General features: G+C 38.7%; 1 protein-coding gene across 1 annotated transcript; it reads right to left on the bottom strand.

The window, feature by feature from the left end:
• Positions 1 to 403: 403 nt before the first annotated feature.
• Positions 404 to 16,099, bottom strand: MRPS33 (mitochondrial ribosomal protein S33; the record flags this gene model as incomplete). The annotated part of the gene is given in 4 exon segments (XM_083366845.1): positions 404 to 1,855; positions 13,255 to 13,512; positions 15,959 to 16,086; positions 16,088 to 16,099. Coding segments are annotated over 4 exon segments (501 nt in total). The 3' UTR covers positions 404 to 1,752.
• Between the last annotated feature and the right edge of the window lie 4,180 nt (positions 16,100 to 20,279).

Genomic DNA, 20,279 nt, shown 5'->3' on the forward strand with positions numbered 1-20,279 from the left:
GTCTTAATGCCCTATATTCCTTGAGTTAAGGTACTTGAGTGCTGTCTTCGAGGCAGAACCTACCATTCTGTATGTTAAATCCAGGTGGCAAAGCTTAGGATACTTTACTTTGTCAAGTGAGATGCATGGAGGCTCAGGAATCTCCCCCTGAGCTCTTTCATAGGCATTTGGAATCTAATAATTTGTATGGTTGTACACCATCATAGTTGCTTTTCTGTTATATTGTGTAATATTATATTACCTGTTTCATTGTGTTGATTTTGAGTAAACTGCAACATGTTGGTTGAAATAAGCATCTTACAAGATAGACAAACAAGTAACTTTTGGCTCTATTCAGACACATATTCCTATCAAAAAGCAGGCTACCCATCCAGCACTGTAAGGCTAGCCTGAAAGATGCACATTTATAGAAATATCCTTGTGTATATGGATTTTCAGTACCAGACTTTTTTTCCATTGGTATATCTAATTAATTTATTCTTTTAGAACCATGCTTTTTACTATTTAAAGGAATATTTAGGTATCTTTTAGGAAGAACTCTATGGTTTAGTTCAATGCACTTTTGTACCATATTGTGATTTGTTTGGTTGTGAATGAACCAAACTAATTGTAGCTTAGATAGACTATGTCAAAGGCTGGGTAAACACACTGCGGTGTTTTGCATGAATGTAAACCAGAAAGAGGAAATTTATGACTTTTCAGATAATAGACTGCAACTCCCCCAATCTTTTATTTTTTTGGACATGGTGAGGAAGAGTTCAGCAGAGCTTCTATTCCCCAATATATGTCCCAGAATTCCATGATTAAAAAAAAATCTGCATGGGTCTTTTTCTGGTCTACACTTACCTTCCCTCCTGACCAGAGAAAAAAGTGGGTTGGAAAAAATATTTGAAAAAATGCTGAATATCAGTTTTGTCTTCTTTTAGCATTGTAACAAATTTGGGAGTTCTCTGACTCATAAGAGTTGGCCATATTCTTTTATGGCTCTTTCTTGGTTATTATGTACATTGATGCAACCCTTGGGAAAAACATAGCAATAAAAGATGCGTATGTGATGTTGAATTATATTCCAACAATTTGGAAGTTAATATTTTATGATGAACTATGGCTCTATGAACCCTGGTGTTAGGAAAATGAAATTATCCTGCATTGGTAGAATGAAATCTGCAGTACGGATGTTAAAGAACTCAAGAAATTCACATCAAGTTTTGAAATATCTTTAGATAGTAATGTCTTGAGAAAATGAAGTAATACGGTTCAATGTGGTCTAGATTTAAGACTATTAAAGAGCTGAACTAGTTCAAAATTATATGGATCTTGTTTTAAGTTTTAGTTTATTTTAATAATAAACAATCACTTTTTCTAACTGTATCACAACTGTTGTACTTTTTTTAAACTTTATTACATTTGACTAACAATTTTTTTTACATCTACCCATGATGTAAATACTAGTCTTATAAGGGTAATGCCAACTGTATGGAATGTTTCCACTGAATACTAACCCTCCCTCCTAACCAGAGAAAAAAATGGTTTGGAAAGACTGAAATGATTGGACTCACCTCTGTGGTTTTGGTATCTATGTTGATAATACAGATTAATTACACTGACATCATAGGGCAAAGATTCCAGTCCTGAAATGGGAAGGAACCTTCTATTGGATGGAAAAAAATCCCCTTCAAACTAAAGTACTAAATAAAGGTGCCACCTGTTCCAAGATGTTTTATTAAATATATTTGTTGCCTAATAGTGCTTCTATTTCTTCAGAGCTCTCTTTCCTTCTCCTTTCTTGGGGGGTCCTTTTCCACGCAGCTTTCTCAATCGTTTCATCTCATCTTTAAAATCTGCATGTTCATCCCTAAATCAAAAGGGCAAACACAAGGAATGAGTCAAAGTACACATCCGCTTTATTTAATCTCAAATTAAAATGATTTCCAGTTTTAACCAACGGGCAAGCTGAGATGAAGCAACATACAGTATTTAATTTTCTTAAATGTTAAATACTTAAATGTGAAATACCAAAAAAGCTAATACAATCCTTGGTTGTATAGACAGAGGCATGGAATCTAAATCATGTGAAAATATTAGTACTACTTTATAAAGCCTTAGTAAGAACACACCTTGAACACTGCATCCAGTATTGGTCACCACATTACAAAAAGGATGTTGAGACTTTGGAAAAAGTGCAGAGAAGAGCAACTAAGATGATTGAAGGCCTGGAGACTAACACATATGAAGAAAGGTTGCAGCATTTGTATATGGCTAGTCTAGAGAAAATAAGGACTAGGGGTGACATAGCAGTATTACAGTACTTGAGGGTGAACAAAGAACAGTGGGTCAACTTGTCCCAAAGATGCTTTTTTTCATGAGGAAACTGGACTTTCTTGTTTTTCTTTAAAGATGTTTTGCTTCTCATCCAAGAAGCTTCTTTAGCTCTGACTGCATGGTGACGAATGAAAGGATTGATACTCCTTACAGACAGTGGGTCATTTGCATTCTGATGGCCTCTAGATCTACTGGAGTATAATTTTCATCTTCAGCAAACATGATGATAAGAGTGATAAACCTCAGTATGATGCCTTTTAGAAATACAGGAAAACTGATCTGACTAAGTTGGCAGCAGTTACAGAGATGTTATGGAATGAATCATTAACCTATGATTCTTTTCTAAACATCAGTTGTAATGCCAATCTGTAGTTTTGTACATAATGCCTACTTATTTTTCCTTGACTCACATTTTCTGAATTTGCACAACTTACTGAACCAACAGGTAACTGGAACGGCGAAGGATTCCAGGGTAACATGAGATTGATTCGTTTCTACATCAATGTGTTGTGCAAATCCAGCAGTCAGCTTCAGAGCTAACAGGATTTGTACTTGGTCTCCCTAATCTTAATCCAACACACTAACAACTGTATTTAGGGATAAATCTATTTCCCAAATAGCCCTAGATTTCTAGATCTTTTAAAAGCTTTTTCTAGCTTTGGTTCTGTTTCCCAATCTCAGCCACTTTATGATATGCTAAGCTTGTAAGCCGCCCTGAGTCTTCGGAGAAGGGCGGGATATAAATGGAATTAAAATAAAAAAATAAATAAATATGTGGACTCCAGTCTCTAGAACTCCCATGATAGGATGGCTATTACTAAGAATGCTAGAAACTGAAGTCCATACATCTTAAATTTGCTGAGTTTAGGATACACAGATCTAACTGAAGATAGGCATATGAAGAACCTATTCAACCACTGAATTCTGGTTCTTGCCTATGACACAGGAAACCATAACACTTCATGGACTCCTTCGTGAATCTACAGAGAAGCTTTTGAAAAGGAAAACCAGCCTGGAACTACTGGTAGTCAGATATAATTAACAATATTTTCTTTTTTAAAATGGAACATCAATTGATAACTAGTAAATGATTTAAAGCCAAGTTAAATGATATGAACATGAAACAGAAGACCACTCTCACTTTTAGTGACGATTTCTTAAATTATTCATGCCCTCGTTTAGGAAGTGTATGCCAAGAGTCAACTTGAGTAGGCAGATATAATGAAAAACATATCCTAGAGTGCGAATCTTTTCATTAAAGCATAATTATTCTCACCAGCAGAAAAGTACTGATTGTACCCTATAATTTTCACTTACAAGATTCTGAAAAGCTCCCTTTTCTTTTTGAAAAAGGTTTATAAGATTCTATAGTATGTGTTCCCTTCAATATTAATTGCTGAATTTCTGTGGCCTAATTTTAAATCAAATGTTGATTTTCCTACCATCCAATCCACAACCCTTTAGCTACAGATGTGTCAGGCTGTAACACATATGCATGCACATACACACACTTTTTGCACTGTTATGGTACATGCACATATTATTTCTCTGCAGGACCGACTTTAGCATATCACATTTATTTGACTTTAACTCAGGAATAGAAGGGGTGAAATAACTTTAAAGGTGGCCATAACCATGCCAATGGAATACACATAAAATTGACAACCTGGATCCATGGTCTATATCAGGGGTGTCAAATTGCCGGCCTGCGTGCCGGATGCGTCACAACAAAACCATGCCCACCCCATTGCCGGCAATGGGGAAAAAGCTCTGATACGTCGCACGACATCAGGTGACGTCGCGAGTTTGACGCCCCTGGTCTATATGGATACAGAGCCCAAATTAAGCACATGAGAAAAGTAAATTGAATTTAAAAGCAACAAATTAAAAAAACACACAAATAAAATATTTATTTGGTATCAACTGGCTTAACATTAACACCCAGTTTACAAAAAGCTAAGGGGCTATATAAAATACATGCTATGTGAGGTAATAATTTTGGTCAACTGTTGTGTTGTTGTTGTTAGTTGCGAAGTCGTGTCCGACCCATCGCGACCCTATGGACAATGTTCCTCCAGGCCTTCCTGTCCTCTACCATCTTCTGGAGTCCATTTAGGCTTTCACCCCCCCCCAAGCGGCATTATTATAAAGTCAGCTTAATTGCCCCCAACAATCTGGGTCCTCGTTTTACCTACCTCGGAAGGATGGAAGGCTCATAAATGTGAACCACTCGCTAAGCAACCAAATTTTGATCATGTGACCTTGAGGATGTTGCAGTGGTCGTAAGTATGAAAAGTTTGATAACTTTTATGAAATCAACTGTGATGGAAAGTCTGCCTCTGGAATTTATGAATGAAATAGATGGACCAAGAACAACTTATCTCAGCCTTGGAATAAAATATTCTATAATGTAGGGAATTTTGTTGGTCAACTACTCTTCTAATAATATAGGAACCATCTGCTGCAATTAACATTATCTTTACTAGTTGATTTGGGGCTGGGTAATGTTTTTTGTTATTCCTGCACATCATTAATAGGAATTGCTAAGCTATGGTAGGAGCTCTCAAAATGGTCATGAGCATTTTGAGAGCACTGGGGGGCGGGTCATGAGCAAAGAGCACTGGCAATAGCACTTAGACTTATATACCACTTGATAGTGCTTTACAGCCCTACTAAGCAGTTTATAGAGTCCCCAGTCTGGGCCCTCATTTTACTGACCTCGGAAGGATGGAAGGCTGGAGCCGGTTAGGATCAAACTCCTGGCAATTGGCAGAGTTAGCCTGCAATACTGCATTCTAACCACTGCGCTACAAGGCTTCTCAAAGGGGACTATCAGATTTCTGGATGGCCAGAAGGTCGAAAGGCAAACTGGCAGATGCACAGCAATTGTTAAGTTTCTATAGATAGTCCTCGACTTACGAACATAATTGAGTTCAAAATTTAAGTAGTTGAGACATTTGTCAAGTGAGTTTTGTCCCATTTTATGACTTTTCTTGCAACAGTTGTTAAGTGAATCACTGCAGTTTTTAAGTTAGTAGTATGGTTGTTGAATGAAACTGGCTTCCCCATTGACTTTGCTTGTCAGAAGGTTGCAAAAAGTGATCACATGACCCTGGGACACTGCAGCCATCATTATTTTTTATTTTATTTTTTAAATTCCATTTATATCCCGCCCTTCTCCGAAGACTCAGGGCGGCTTACAAGCTTAGCAGTAGCCTTCATTCTATGTATATGCCTGCTTATTAGGGCTTTCACACACCCCCCAAGCGGCATTATTATAAAGTCAGCTTAATTGCCCCCAACAATCTGGGTCCTCATTTTACCTACCTCGGAAGGATGGAAGGCTCATAAATGTGAACCACTCGCTAAGCAACCAAATTTTGATCATGTGACCTTGAGGATGCTGCAGTGGTCGTAAGTATGAAAAGTTTGATAACTTTTATGAAATCAACTGTGATGGAAAGTCTGCCTCTGGAATTTATGAATGAAATAGATGGACCAAGAACAACTTATCTCAGCCTTGGAATAAAATATTCTATAATGTAGGGAATTTTGTTTGGGAATTCTGAAAGTTATAGTCTGACTCATTTAAAGCTCCAAGAAGGGATAGACTAGTGCAAGGGTCCCCAAACTGTGGTCTGTGGCCCACTAGAGCAGGGGTCCCCAACCCCCAGTCCGTGGACCAGTACCGGGCCACAGCATGCCAGCAGCCGGGCCACACAAACAAGCAAAGCACCATCCGCGAGATGCAGGCAGCACACAAAACCACACACCCTCTGGTCCGTGGAAAAACCTCTCTCTACGGAACCAGTCCTTGGTGCCTAAAAGGTTGGGGACCTCTGCACTAGAGGGCTGTAAGGGGTTTGCAACTGGGCCGCAGAAACGGCCGGAGAGCATGCACACGCACATCCTCACTTGAGGGAGCAGGGGGTGAGCGCTTGTTCACACTCCATTTAAGTGAGCGGCAGGCATATGTACATGACACTTGTGCAAATGGAGCTGCACACATGTGCTTGTGGGTGCTCACACGGAACCATCCCCTCTCCCACCCACCATGACGGTCTGCAAAGCCGGAAATATTGGGGAACTCTGGGTTAGTGTTTTTCAACCATGGCAACTTTAAGAAGTGTGGACTTCAACTCCCAGAATTCCACAGTCAACCTATTTGGGTTTCCTGAGTTGAGGCTTGGACATCTTAGTTTCCAAATTGAGAAACACTGGGATAAACTAATTCAGAATTGTTTTGCACATTCATGTAGGAAAAAGTAGCTCTGAAACCACTAGAAAGTTCTTGATACATTTTTTTTTTCAAAATGTCATGTCATAATCATATCAGGTTAGTTTTTTAACAGTAGGATTATGTATATGAAGTCTCACTGACAGAATGTCAAACACAAATGTAAATTCCCAATATTGCTAAAAAAAAACCCCCAAAACCCAAACATCCTACCATACTTTTTTTCTCTGAATGTCCTGCAAAGTTCTCCTTAATCTATCCCAGCCACCTTTTTAATTGTGCACAACTGGATGTTTTTAAATTGCTTATGGTACAATTAAATCTGTTAGAGACCATATACATAATTCTAAAGAACTTAAAATAAGACTACCAAGAGTTCCTTTCACATCTTTTGATTAACTGAATGGAGCATTCTGCTTAAACTAACAAAATGAACAAAACCTTTTAATAAAGCCAAGTCTGATTAAAGAGCCATGCATTGAATTAGGGATTTAACTCTGATTTATATTTCCCAGTTGCATTATTTGTCCATTAGCCAGATAATATCATTTCCTCAACGCTGTAGAGCTGTTAATATTGTTAGCTGTTCACAAAGTACCACACAGACCTTGATTCTGTTCCACTTCCATAAAATGCTTACTGCCTGCAGCCAAACATATTTCAGCTTGAGAGCCCTTGCAGGTTTTCTGAGAAAGGGATCAGTTAATAAAGAAGCTTGTAAAATTCAAGCATATAATTTATATTTTTCTGTGTCAAAGGGAAGCCCCTTTGCTTTGCCATTATCTCCCCAACAGTGAAGAGCACATCTAGATTGCCATTATATGGTTTTTAAAAATAGCAGCATTCAGGATGTTTTAAATGTAAGAAATGCTGCATTTGTTAACTCAATGTACTTGTCAACGCTAACATCGGATGTTCTTGCTTTGACAACGGATGGAAATGCAGCCATTTTTCTCTTTCGCTTTTAGTTAGTTGATGCTGGGAGGGGGGGATGTGGATGAGAGTCCAGTTAGTCATAACAATAATAACACAGCCGTGGGAGTCCAAGGTTCTTGCCGCCCAGAGTTGATAAAGATTTGGGGGGCTGGAGATCTGGGGAGAAAGTCCACACTTCCAGCTAATTGGGGAATGTGATTTATGACTGTTAATTGGAGGAGGGAATTGTGCTTTGCTATTTTGTGCCCAGGGGAGGGGAATCCAGTTTTTGGCTTTAACTATATAGTGCCAATACTTTGTTTCTTGAATAAAAGATTTTTTAAGGTAAACAATGCCTCCAAGTTAGTTTCATCTGTCGGAACCATGACAGTATTGTTGTAAGTTTTTAGCTTAACATGAAACCAATTTCTTGCCATATGAATAAAACATAACAAGCCTCATATCTATACACTTCCTATTTTTGTGCATGTCAGAAAAAGGAAATTAGAAGCATCTCCTGATTTTTAACAAATTATAAAATAACTTGGGGGTTTACTTTTGAAACTTTAGCTAGGAAACAAACCAGGATCTGAAATCCTAGAAAGGAGTGAGCATTTAAGCCTGAACAAACTGTTTTTTAATAAATACAAAAAAGACTTTGGGGTTTTCTTTATGTTCATGCATAAGCCATAGTTTGCTTAACTTGGATTGAATAAATGGCTGGATTTAGTTATCATTCTAAGGCAAGGATCTCAAAACCTTGCAAGATGCCATGAGATCCACAGATTTATGATATTTTGGCTGGCAAGAGCGCATAAATAAATAAAGCACTTTGTCTTACATTTATTTCGTAGGATATGAGCATAGGCACTTACATGTACATCAAAATCTACAAGAATGCAGGTATAACATTGTTATCAAAGTGTCACCCCTTTGTACATATGGGTAATATCAATCCATGTAGAAAAGGATAGGATGTGAGGTTTGGAACAGCTGAATAACCACACGTGCAAATCCACAGTTTACAATCCACTGTGCTTTAGTTCACACAACACATTAAATCAAAGCCAAACAAATTACACAACTATTACAAAATAATTCCTGACATGAAGAACAGCCACAACACACAGAACAGCTTAGCTGAACAAACTTAATAAGGAAGACATGATAGAGGTACTGTATGTAAAATTTTGCATGGTATGGATACTGCTAGAATCTTATGAAGTTAAACAATTAGAGACTTAGCAGAGAGTAAACCATCTTCTCCTTTCAGTCAGTGTTTCTATTTATTTATTTGCTATTATTTTTTCGCAGCCCATATTCCTTACAAGGTGACTCTGGGTGACTTACAAATTACCAAAACAAGCAAAAAAAAAAAAGATTAAAACAACACAAAGTTTAAAAATTTCTGTGGAGATTTTCAATCATCCAGGTCATGGTTGTCCCAAAGGGGCTTTTTCAAAAGGCATTTGGGCTAGGGGGGCATTTGCCCAGGTTGACCTGGTTCGCCTGGTACGCCAGTTGCGCCCCTTTCTGGACTGAGATGCCCTACGTACAGTCACCCACGCACTCGTTACCTCCTGTATAGATTACTGCAATGCTCTCTACATGGGGCTGCCCTTGAAGACCACCCGGAGGCTTCAGCTGGTGCAGAGTGCGGCCGTGCGGGTAGTGATGGGAGCACCCCGATACTCCCATATTACACCCCTCCTGCATGAGCTGCATTCGTTAGCGGTTGTCCTCCGGGTGAGATTTAAGGTGCTGGTACTTACCTTTAAAGCCCTACATGCCTTAGGCCCGGGATACTTGCAGGGCCATCTGCTGCCGGGAACGACTTCCCATCGCCCAGTGCACTCACACAGAGAAGGCCTCCTCAGGGTACCGTCGGCTAGACAATGTCGGCTGACGACCCCCAGGGGGAGGGCCTTCTCTGTGGGAGCGCCAGCCCTATGGAACCAGCTTCCCCCTGAGCTTCGGATGGCCCCAGATCTCCAGTCCTTTCGCCGCGGCCTCAAAACACTCATTTTCCACCAGGCTGACCTGGACTGACAGGGATTTTAATTTATGTTTTCAATTTTTTAACTTTAATTTTTAACTTATTTTAATTTTAATTTATTCTACAGGGCCATTAATTTAATTTTTCTTTTAACTTCTGTATTATTGTATGTTATTGTTAGCCACCCTGAGTCCTTTGGGAGATAGGGCGGCATATAAATCCCAATAATAAATAAATAAATAAATAAATAAATAAATTGGTCTTTATTGTGAACTTCCTGGACTTTCAGAAAGGCCTGAAAAGGAAAGAGCCAAAAAAGTCCAGTTGGCTTTTGAAAAAGCACCTCTGGGACAAAGTTAAAACCTTATTAAGCACTATATTAAAACCAAGCTAAGATAGCGAAGAGCCAGATGGGATGGGGATGAGGTCTTCTTACCCCGTCAATCACCTCCAGAGGTTGAGTGCCCTCCTCAGGACTCCAACTGGCGAAGCCAGGTTTTGATTCCCTTCCAGAAGGCCAAAAGGAGGGGGCAACTCTAATCTCTGGTGGAAGAATGTTCCATTGAGATGGGGCCACAGCAGAAAAGGCTCTTCTCTTTGATCTTGCCTGCTTCAATACCTTAGCAGACAGGATCGGTAGTAGGCCTCTTCCGCTGGCATACGTGGGGTGGGCTTGTCCCATCAGAGAGAGACAGCTCCTCAGATACCCTGGAGCCTGGACCATGTAGTGGTTTAAAAGTAATGATCAACATTTTGAACTGGATCCAGAAGTACACCGGCAACCAATGCAACTTGCGTAGTAATAGTGTTACATGTTCAGCCCTAGGAGCTCCCAGGCTGTGCACACTGCTGCATTCTGCACTAGCTGAAGCTTCTAAATACTCTTCAGGGGTACCCCTATGTAGAGCATGTTGCAGTAAGCCACCCATGAGATGATAAGGGTACAAGTGACCACGCTCACGGCCTCGGGATCCATGTAAGGGCACAACTGGTGCACAACACATAGTTACACAAAGGCTCTCCTAGCCACGACTACCACCTGCCCTTTGAGCAGGAGTCATAAGTCCAGGAGGACCCCCAACTTGCACACCGGATCTGTCTGGGGTAGTGCAACCCCATCCAGAGTTAATGATGATAAACCGCCAGCTCCAGAGGTTCCTTGCACCCACAGCCACTCCATCTTGCTTGGGTTCAGCCGAGAAAGGGCAGTCACAGCATCACCCAGGATGCAGATGTACAGCTGTATATCATCAGCATACTGATAATATCTCATCCCATATGATCTCACCTAGCAGTTAATGTAGATGTTAAAAAGGAGTGGGGACAATACCGAGCCCTGTGTTGTCTCACAAAGGAGTGGCCGAGGGCTTAAATTCTTGGCCATCATGGATTAGATATGTAGAAAGAACATACCAAGAAAACATAAAATACCTCACAGGAGGAGATATATAATATACTGCAACTAATTCAAACAACAATGACTTTAAACCACAAAGAAATTCAAAATAACTTTGAAAATATAAATCAATCTATTTCCAAATTAACTCTACAACAAAAAAATTCCCAGAAAACAACTGAGAAGGAGCAGATAGAACAGATAAATGGATACAGAATTGAGAATAGAGACTTAAAGATGAAACTTAACAAAACAAAGAAACATGACTTAATTCTAGTGGAATTTTTTTTTGCAAGAATTGGAAAAAACAACTTATCCCGTAAGACTACAAAATAAATCTGAGGACAAGAAAACAGATTGGATAAAATGGACTGTAGAGATGTCAGGAACATAAGAGTGAAAGGGAATGATAAGAGAAGTGGAGAGAAAGAAAAAGATCTTCAATAAACATGCAAAGGCAGAAGCCCTGTAGAAAGACACTTTACCTGATTTACTTTTTATATCTACAATAACATTTACGAACATACGGAAAAACCTTTTGATTCAGCAAAATACACTGATTATGAAAGATACTGGGCAAAGGAAAAAGATTAAAGTGGAAACCAAGAAAACAGACGATGGGACTTACCAGAGAGAATACTTTAAAAAGATACATTTGTTTGAATATGGTTAAAGAAATAGAAAGGATTTGGAATATATATGTTATTCTAAGAGGGATGAATTCCCTAAACAATATGCTTCCCCCCCTTTTTATTCTCTTTCTTGATATGAGTAATATAAAAATAGTTGAAATAGCTTAGATAAAGGCAATGTTTTAGATATTTAAATGTGATTGAATTTATGAAAATTATAATGGATTAAAATGTTTTGAATAAGAGTTAAAGGATTAGACGATTAGATGTATTAATTGGAATAAAGGTTAAACATATTTTTAATTATAGTTAATAAAGAATAAGAAATCTTGGAAACAAATATATATTAGCTTAGGAGGGATATATATTTTTAGTACATTATTTTTTATGTTTCTTTATTCTTGCTCTTTTTTATTGTTTTATCTATCCCTTAGGAAATGCAAAAATGTGAGATGGTTCATACGGGAAAAATAGAGTCAAATTTTTAAATGTAATCAATTTTTTAAGAAAATCTTTACCAATAAGAATACCTAGAATTGGGTGGGAGAAATAAATTAAAATAAGGACTGTAACAGGATCTATGATAAAACAACCAGAATGATCGGATAGAAAAGAAATATTATACTGATGAGATTATTATTTTTAGGAACATTGGGAATATATGATATATGATTTTTCAGCAATAAAAACTGTTTTAGTTTTTAATTCTATCCCAGTGTTCGTTTGTTAATTTTAACATGCCTGGGATTCGTATTTTTAATCTTATCAAGGAATATATATATATATATATATATATATATATATATATATATATATATATATATATATATATATATATATATATATATATATATATTTGTTATCTCTCGAAACAATAAGAATTGTATTAACTCAATGTTTGTAAAAGAGGATATTGTGGGAAAAGAGTGATTTCCTCTTTTCCCACAATATCCTCTTTTACAAACATTGAGTTAATACAATTCTTACTGTGTGGATTATGGAAATCAATTGTTAATGATTGTTTTATAAATGTAAACCCAGACAACACACTGTTCACCAATTATTAAGTGATTTATGTTTTTTAAAAAAAATCAATAAAATATATTACAAAAAAATAAATTAAATTAATTAGGTGTTTGGCAGATACTTCCATGAAGTAAAAGAAGAAGTCACTCTTGAGGATTCATCATTCATCACTCTAGAAAGGGTACAGAGAAGAGCAACAAAGATGATTAGGAGGCTGGAGGCTAAAACATATAGGGAACGGTTGCTGGAATTGGGTATGTGTGGTCTAATGAAGAGAAGGGTGAGGGGTGACATGATAGCAGTGTTCCAATATCTCAGGGGCTGCCACAAAGAAGAGGGAGTCAAGCTATTCTCCAAAGCACCTGAAAGCAGGACAAGAAGCAACGGATGGAAACTAGTCAAGGAGAGAAGCAACCTAGAACTAAGGAGAAACTTCCTGACAGTTAGAACAATTAACCAGTGGAACAACCTGCCTCCAGAAGCTGTGAATGCTCCAACACTGGAGGTTTTTAAGAAGAGACTGGACAGCCATTTGCCTGAAATGGTATAAGGTTTCCTGCCTGAGCAGGGGGTTGGACTAGATGACCTCCAATGTCCCTTCCAACTTTATTATTATTATTATTATTATTATTATTATTATTATTATTATTATTATTATTATTATTGTCATTTACTGTCACTGTGCCAGTCTGCCTCTATCCTTCCCCATATTCCCATATCTCTGAATTACCTGTAGAGGCCATAGGAACGAAGCTTCCACATGAGAGCACTGTAGGTATTGTGAGGAGGATACCAGTCATAGACTTCCTTGCGCTTTGCCAAGGGCTGCTCACTTAACAGCTTGACGACTTTCATGGATGAAGAATCGGTTGGGCGAACAACTTCTCCAAATATTTGCTTACTCAGGCGGGCCATCCGTAAGGCATAGTTGGAAAGAGGGGCTGACATCTCCAAGTACAAACGAGGCAAGTGGACATATGCACTCCTCCTTCAACCAAAACTGAGAGAAGAAGGTAGCATTAAGACATTCTACCATTTGCTTCCTCTTTTTTTTAAATATGAAAGCTAGGATCATACACCATATTAAGCAATAATGTAGTTTACTGGGTTTTAGCTTTGCATATTTGTGTTCAACAAAATACAATGAAGTGAGCCATGACTTAGTGTGAGATAATAACCCTAGGTGCATTTCACATAAGCAGGCACCATGTCATGAGAGATGACTCACTCGAAAAGTCAATTGTGCCGGGATTGATCAATGGAAAAAGGAGAAGGGGCCACCCTAGAACCCAATGGCTGCACAAATAAGTACATTTACAGGTTTATTTTTGTTATTATTATTTGTGCTATTTTTTCCTATTCCTATACTATTTTTGTACTCTACAGCAATAGCACTTAGACTTATATACCATTCCATAGTGCTTTACAGCACTGTCTGAGCAGTTTACAAATATCAGCATATTGCTCCCAGCTATCTGGCTTCTCATTTTACTGACCTCGGAAGGGAAGGCTGAGTCAACCTTGAGGCCATCAGGATCAAACTCCTGGCTGTGGGCAGAATTTGACTGAAATACTGCATTCTAATCACTGCACCACCACAGCTCATCTAAATAATCTATGGGCTACTTCTGAGTGTTGCTAACCAGACTTCCAGCATTGCCATTCCCTATTGATCCTTTTATTGGTCCCTCCCTCCCTGATAATTTATTTTCCCTCTGCTGGGCATGTTACCTGAGGTCAAACAAATGTGGAAGGACTTGAGCTGAACAGGAAGTAGCTCTCCCAATCAACTGAAAGAACCTCTTCTCCCCATACCTGTCACCCGTCAGACAGGTTTTCTTCCATTTCAGTGCATGACCCTTCACTATACATGTGACCTATCAAACATGGATTCAGCACTCTTCCATGTTTAAATAACAGATCAAATATTATTTCATGTTTAAATGAACAGGATAATATTCTTTCTGAAGAATATTAGATCCATGCTTAAAAATAGTTTAAAGTCATCGGCATCCTGACATAGGCCACTTAAAAAAAGGCCCACCTATATCACAGGGAGCCAACAAAACCCTGTTGCAGTTCAAGAGAATTATTGGTGCTTGTTTTTCTCATTAGCCAATGATGGTCAGTGCAAAAAAAACAAAGTTGGGGAATCCTGCAGTTGCTTTTTTTTTTAACTTCCCCGCATCAAACCTATTAGGATATCACTACTTCCTGGTCTCATTTCTGAGGCAGATTAAAGTTTAGCCATTGGGACTGTGCAGTTTATGTTACAATATTTTTCTGGGGACTCAAAACACTGGAACAAAGCATTGAGGAAAAGCCCTCGATCACAAATCTTTTTTTTTAAAAAAGGGGGGGGCATTCTGGAGAAATTTCCCAGACCAAATTGTCTGAATGAACTATTGGATAATACATAAAGTATCTGCATAGAGATGTATATGTGTCTGCATGTATCAAATCATGAAAACAGTGACATGCCATAAGATCTGCCACTTCTCCATATGTGCTATGACTTCACATGTGCATACAAAAGGGCATAGCTTACATCAAGATGAGATACTGCTTTCATCATTTTGACAAAAAGGTTGGAGCATGTGACTTTTGCAAAGATGGAAGGGAGAAAAGGAGATTCTCCAATTTCACCGTAGGTATTGTTTCTACACCTTAAATAAATGGGTCTCACAGGGTGGGGGAGGGGAATCAAACTTCTTTTCCCCATACTTTTTCTTTTAGGCAACCATTGAAGCATCTTCTAACTAAGAATGTTAACCAATCAACCACATCATTTCCCAAACATTTTCAGGCAGGAAAATTCGAAAACAACAGCATTGGTTTTACAATAACTGACACGTATTCCCTTTGCTTTTAAAGCGGTGTTTTTCAATCCCAGCAAGTTTAAGATGTGCAATTCTGGGAATTGGAAGTCCACACTTCAGACTAACTCCTGCAGCAAAATTTATGAAAGCGAACAGCAGATTGCATTCGTTCATCTTCAGCCAACGGATTCCCAATACATTAATCTACGACTACACTCGCAAACTGTTTTCATGTTCTGAGAAAATGCCCATATAAGCATCTCTTAACAAACCCAAATATTTATATTTGTACTTTCTATTATTTATGTCACTGTTCACCGCCCTGAGTCCTTAGGGAGAAGGGCGGTATACAAATCAAATAAATAAATAAATAAATAAATAAATAAACCCTATTATATCATTCCCTGGGGAAAATAAATTAATAAATAAATAAAACCTCAATTGTTCACAAAGAAAAGGAAAAAAAAAACACCTGTTCGTCTTCACAAAAACACACACAACCATTCTTTTTTTTTTACTAACCCAAACGAAGCACAAGTTGCTTTTAAAATAAATTACAAAAGCTTGAAGAAACACCCCAAAAAATAAAACAAAACAATTCGCCCCTCTACTAACCTTTCAGCTCTTGAAAACGCGCACACCTCTTTACCCGGAGGAAGTGCACTTCTCCCTAAACGCTCCGGGTAGGTCAACGGATAAAATCCAAACGGCGGAAACGGCGGAAACATGTGAGCGAAGGTACGTTCTGATACGCATGCGGACTTTCTTTTCCTCTACGGATGCTACCATCTTGAACAGGCTGGGCGTGACGTCACTGTACGGAATCGGGAGTTTGGTGAGTGTTTGGGATCGAAGCGGCCTTTGGAGTATGCGCTCTTCGCGGAACTGGTGCTTGAATGGGATTATGTAGTGTTACGTTCCTATTCAGCGTTAGCTTTATTTCAGCCAAGATTTTACAGACTCCACGCCATCTCAGCACATCTCAGAAGGTTGTTTTTGCTTGGGAAATAGGAGGCGGCGGCGCTAAATAACGCCACCATGAGCTCCGAGAGAGAAAAAACATAAAAGAGTCCACTGGAGTTGGGAAGCGAATAAAATTGAATAAAATAAATAAATCTAAATTCAATACATAATTAAAATTATTGTTATATAAAGTAATAATAATGATGACTCAATAGGTGGACAAAAATACCAAATCCAGTCTAAACATCTGCCTGATAGTGCAACAAACCAGGCAGGAATATTAGTTATGTTTGCTACCTTGAATTATATATTTAAAAAGACAGGATAATAATATTTTTATTCAACCTTTTTAAATATATAACCTGAAGTGGAAACATACCTAATACTCTTGCCTCCTGTCTTCCTCATAACAACAACAATTCTGTGAGGTAGGTTGGCTGGATGGCAGAGTGACTGATTCAAAGTCACTCAATTATGTGCTGGATGTGCCAACCTTTAGCAACTGCATAGATAGTTTTTCTGCATGACAATCTTAAGGCAAGAGGAAAATGTAATGGTAAATTAATAAAGTGAATAAGACTCATTGAGTTCAGTGAGGCAAATGGACCTGCCTGGGCAGGATAGCAGCTTTGCATAGTACAATTCTTGTAAATTTGTGGCTACTGATGGAATGAAATTGATTATTTCGAATTCAGGGGGAAGAGCTTCAGTAGACCAGGCTGTGCATTCTATTAATGTCAAGGCTTTTTGCCATTTTAATAGGGATCTCTCCCTCTCCTTCAAGGAACGTGGTGGCTCAGTGGGTTAGGACGCTGAGCTTGTCGATCAGAAGGTCGGCAGTTTGGCGGGTTGAATCCCGAGTGCCGTGTAACAGAGTGAGCGCCTATTACTCGTCCCAGCTTCTGCCAACCTAGCCATTCGAAAGCATGTAAAAATGCAAGTAGAAAAATAGGGACCACTACGGTGGGAAGGTAACAGCGTTCCGTGCGCCTTTGGCGTCTAGTCATGCCGGCCACATGACCATGGAGACGTCTTTGGACAAGTGCTGGCTCTTCGGCTTTGAAACGGAGATGAGCACCGGCCCCTAGAGTCGGAAACGACTAGCACGCATGTGTGGGGGAACCTTTACCTTTTACCCTCTCCTTCCCTCCCTCCCTCCCTCCCCCTCTCCCACTCCCTCTCATACGGAACTGTTGGTGTGGATTTGTGTGACTTCTAAATAGGACAAAAATGAATAAATGTTAAAAACAGCATCATGGAATCCCAGAGCTACAGGCTAGTTGGGCAATTAAAAAAATTAGTCTTGGCAAAGATAATGACAAGCCTTATAGATGCTAAGAAATCACCATGGCTGTGCTCAGGTAGTCATCAGCAGTCAAACTGAACTTCGTAGACACTTTATTTGTATATATGCTTACACAATATAGAGGTTCTGCTGAATGTACTGGGGTTTATTGCCTGGTAAATAAGAACAACGTTGCAAGTTTCAAGATACAGTTCAGTTTACTTATGTTCATATGACACACAGAATCCTGAAATAATCACACGACCTGGATTTGCAGAACATCTTAAGGAAACATTTCTACACTGTTACAGTGTTGTGTTAATCTAGCCACATTTTCACTTAAAAAGAACACTAAAAATTAAAGGAAGGACTTATGTGCCTCTTTGGCTCCAGATTGCCTACTCCTCTGCTGTAAAAAACTAACCTCCTAGAACTCAAGGTCTATAAATTTCTCAGGACAGGTTTAGCTATGCTCCAATTTTCTGGGAAATGAGTTTTCAAGATACTCAGGTAGTTCTCAACTGGTAGTTCTCGACTGAAACCATTCATTTAGTGACAGTTCAAACTTATAACATCACCAACAAAGTAACTTGCAACCATCCTTGCACTTATGAACATCATAGCGTCACCATGGTCATGTGACCAAAATTTGGGTGCTTCTTAATGGGTATCTTATATCCATGTCATGATGGCTTTTGTGCATTGGCATCAATATGTACAGTTTCACTATGACTTCTCCAGGTTGCCTATGGATTATTTTGGCTTACTTTATAAAGACTGCAGTCCTAGAGAGATTCCACGATCTTATCTTGTCCCCTTCAGCCAGTGCTTTTTTTGTAAAAGAAAAAGGTGCTGGAACTCACACATGTCATACAACCCGCCTTGCCTACCCTACAAGGTTCCATCCCAAAAAGGTGCCGGAACTCCGTTCTGAGCGTTCTATGACAAAAAAAAGCCCTGCCTTCAGCTATTGTTGAGATTTAATAGAATGGCTTGCCATCAAAATTTAACAGAAACTTTTAATTAAACAAAAATTCTAATGACTTCAGATACATTACATTTTTGCGTTTGGCTCATATGTTTATTTATTTTATCCTTCCACTTGTACAATTTGACTCTGCCTACTTTCTGAAAGGCAGCCCTTGACCAATATCTAGTTTTATGCAGAAAATGCCATTGAGGTCAAAGATGACCTTGAATAAGCATACATAGAATTGTATAATGCAATTGAATCTTTAACATAGGTACGCTTTCTTTTTATAATGTAAAAAATTAATGAAGAGGAGATCAAGTAGAAGAACATATTATTTCCATTTCCTATTAGCATTGCCATCTATGATAAAGCAGACTGAAATATAAAATTAATGGAAAAGTCACCAATTCCATGACTGATAAAATTCCCCTGAAAAAATTTGATTCATGGAGGTTTTACAGAACAAGCTGCTTATATTTAACTTTGCTTGTGCATATGTTTTCCCCTGTTAAAGCATCAATCTGACTGGATTTATACAACTCCAACCCCAAAAGCTTTTGAGTTGGTATTGTCTGTTGTGATTTGTAAACTGGGTCTATAGCTTAACCTTTAATGTGAATTCAGGTAAGTACATTTTATTCTTCAACCAACAAATGAAGGCTGCCCGTGTTGTATAAAACACTATGTAGTATCCTTAGGAGGGTTTTTAGGCTCTAAGTGCTACTGATAACTGACTGCAGGGGGTGGGCTGGGGGACTTTTTATCTTTCCTAAGACTAAACACTGAAATAGTGGTTGCATGATGCCAGATTATTTTGGGCACAGTATCTATTGATGTAACAATGGGAGGCATCCAAGGAAAACATGTCAAGGATATCTAGAAGCCAATTGTCAAAGACTGGGAAGCCAGGAAAGAAGCGAGCAGTTTTGGACACCAATGCTAAGATAAGGCATATCATGAGCCATAATTACTCCCAGGTGTCATGAGCATAGGTAATGGTTGGGAAGTCAAATCACAAAGGGAAGACAACTACTTTCCTATAGCATGATATGTGTTAACAATGTAATGCATATGGAGATCTAATTAAAACCTGCGGGTACTTAAAATGTTGTAAAAACTAAGTATTATTTGGGAACTTGCAAAAAAAGTAACCAAAATCACACAGGAGAATGTCATGGAAAAGAGATTGAACAGGATTCCCCAAGCCACAGGTCTACAACCCAGAGCCCCATGGCCAAACAGCCTTTAAGGTCTCAAGTGCAGCCCACAAGAGACCTTATAAAATTACCACATTGTAATGATAATATGGCAGAAAGGGAGAATTATTAAATACATGTGGGAGAATAAACCTATATTAATCCCATATTTCATTTTTATTAAATGTAAATGTAATAACATAAGGGACGCAGTGTTTCAGTGGGTTAGGACGCTGAGCTTGTCGATCAGAAGGTCGGAAGTTTGGCAGGTCGAATCCCGAGTGCCGCGTAACAGAGTGAGCGCCTGTTACTCGTCCCAGCTTCTGCCAACCTAGCAGTTCAAAAGCACATAAAAATGCAAGTAGAAAAATAGGGACCACTACGGTGTTCCGTGCGCCTTTGGTGTCTAGTCATGCTGGCCACATGACCACGGAGACATCCTTGGACAAGCGCTGACTCTTTGGCTTTGAAACGGAGATGAGCACTGGCCCCTAGAGTTGGAAACGACTAGCATGCATG

This window comes from Vipera ursinii (genome assembly GCF_947247035.1).
Source record: "Vipera ursinii genome assembly, chromosome: 6".
Classification (NCBI taxonomy): domain Eukaryota; kingdom Metazoa; phylum Chordata; class Lepidosauria; order Squamata; family Viperidae; genus Vipera; species Vipera ursinii.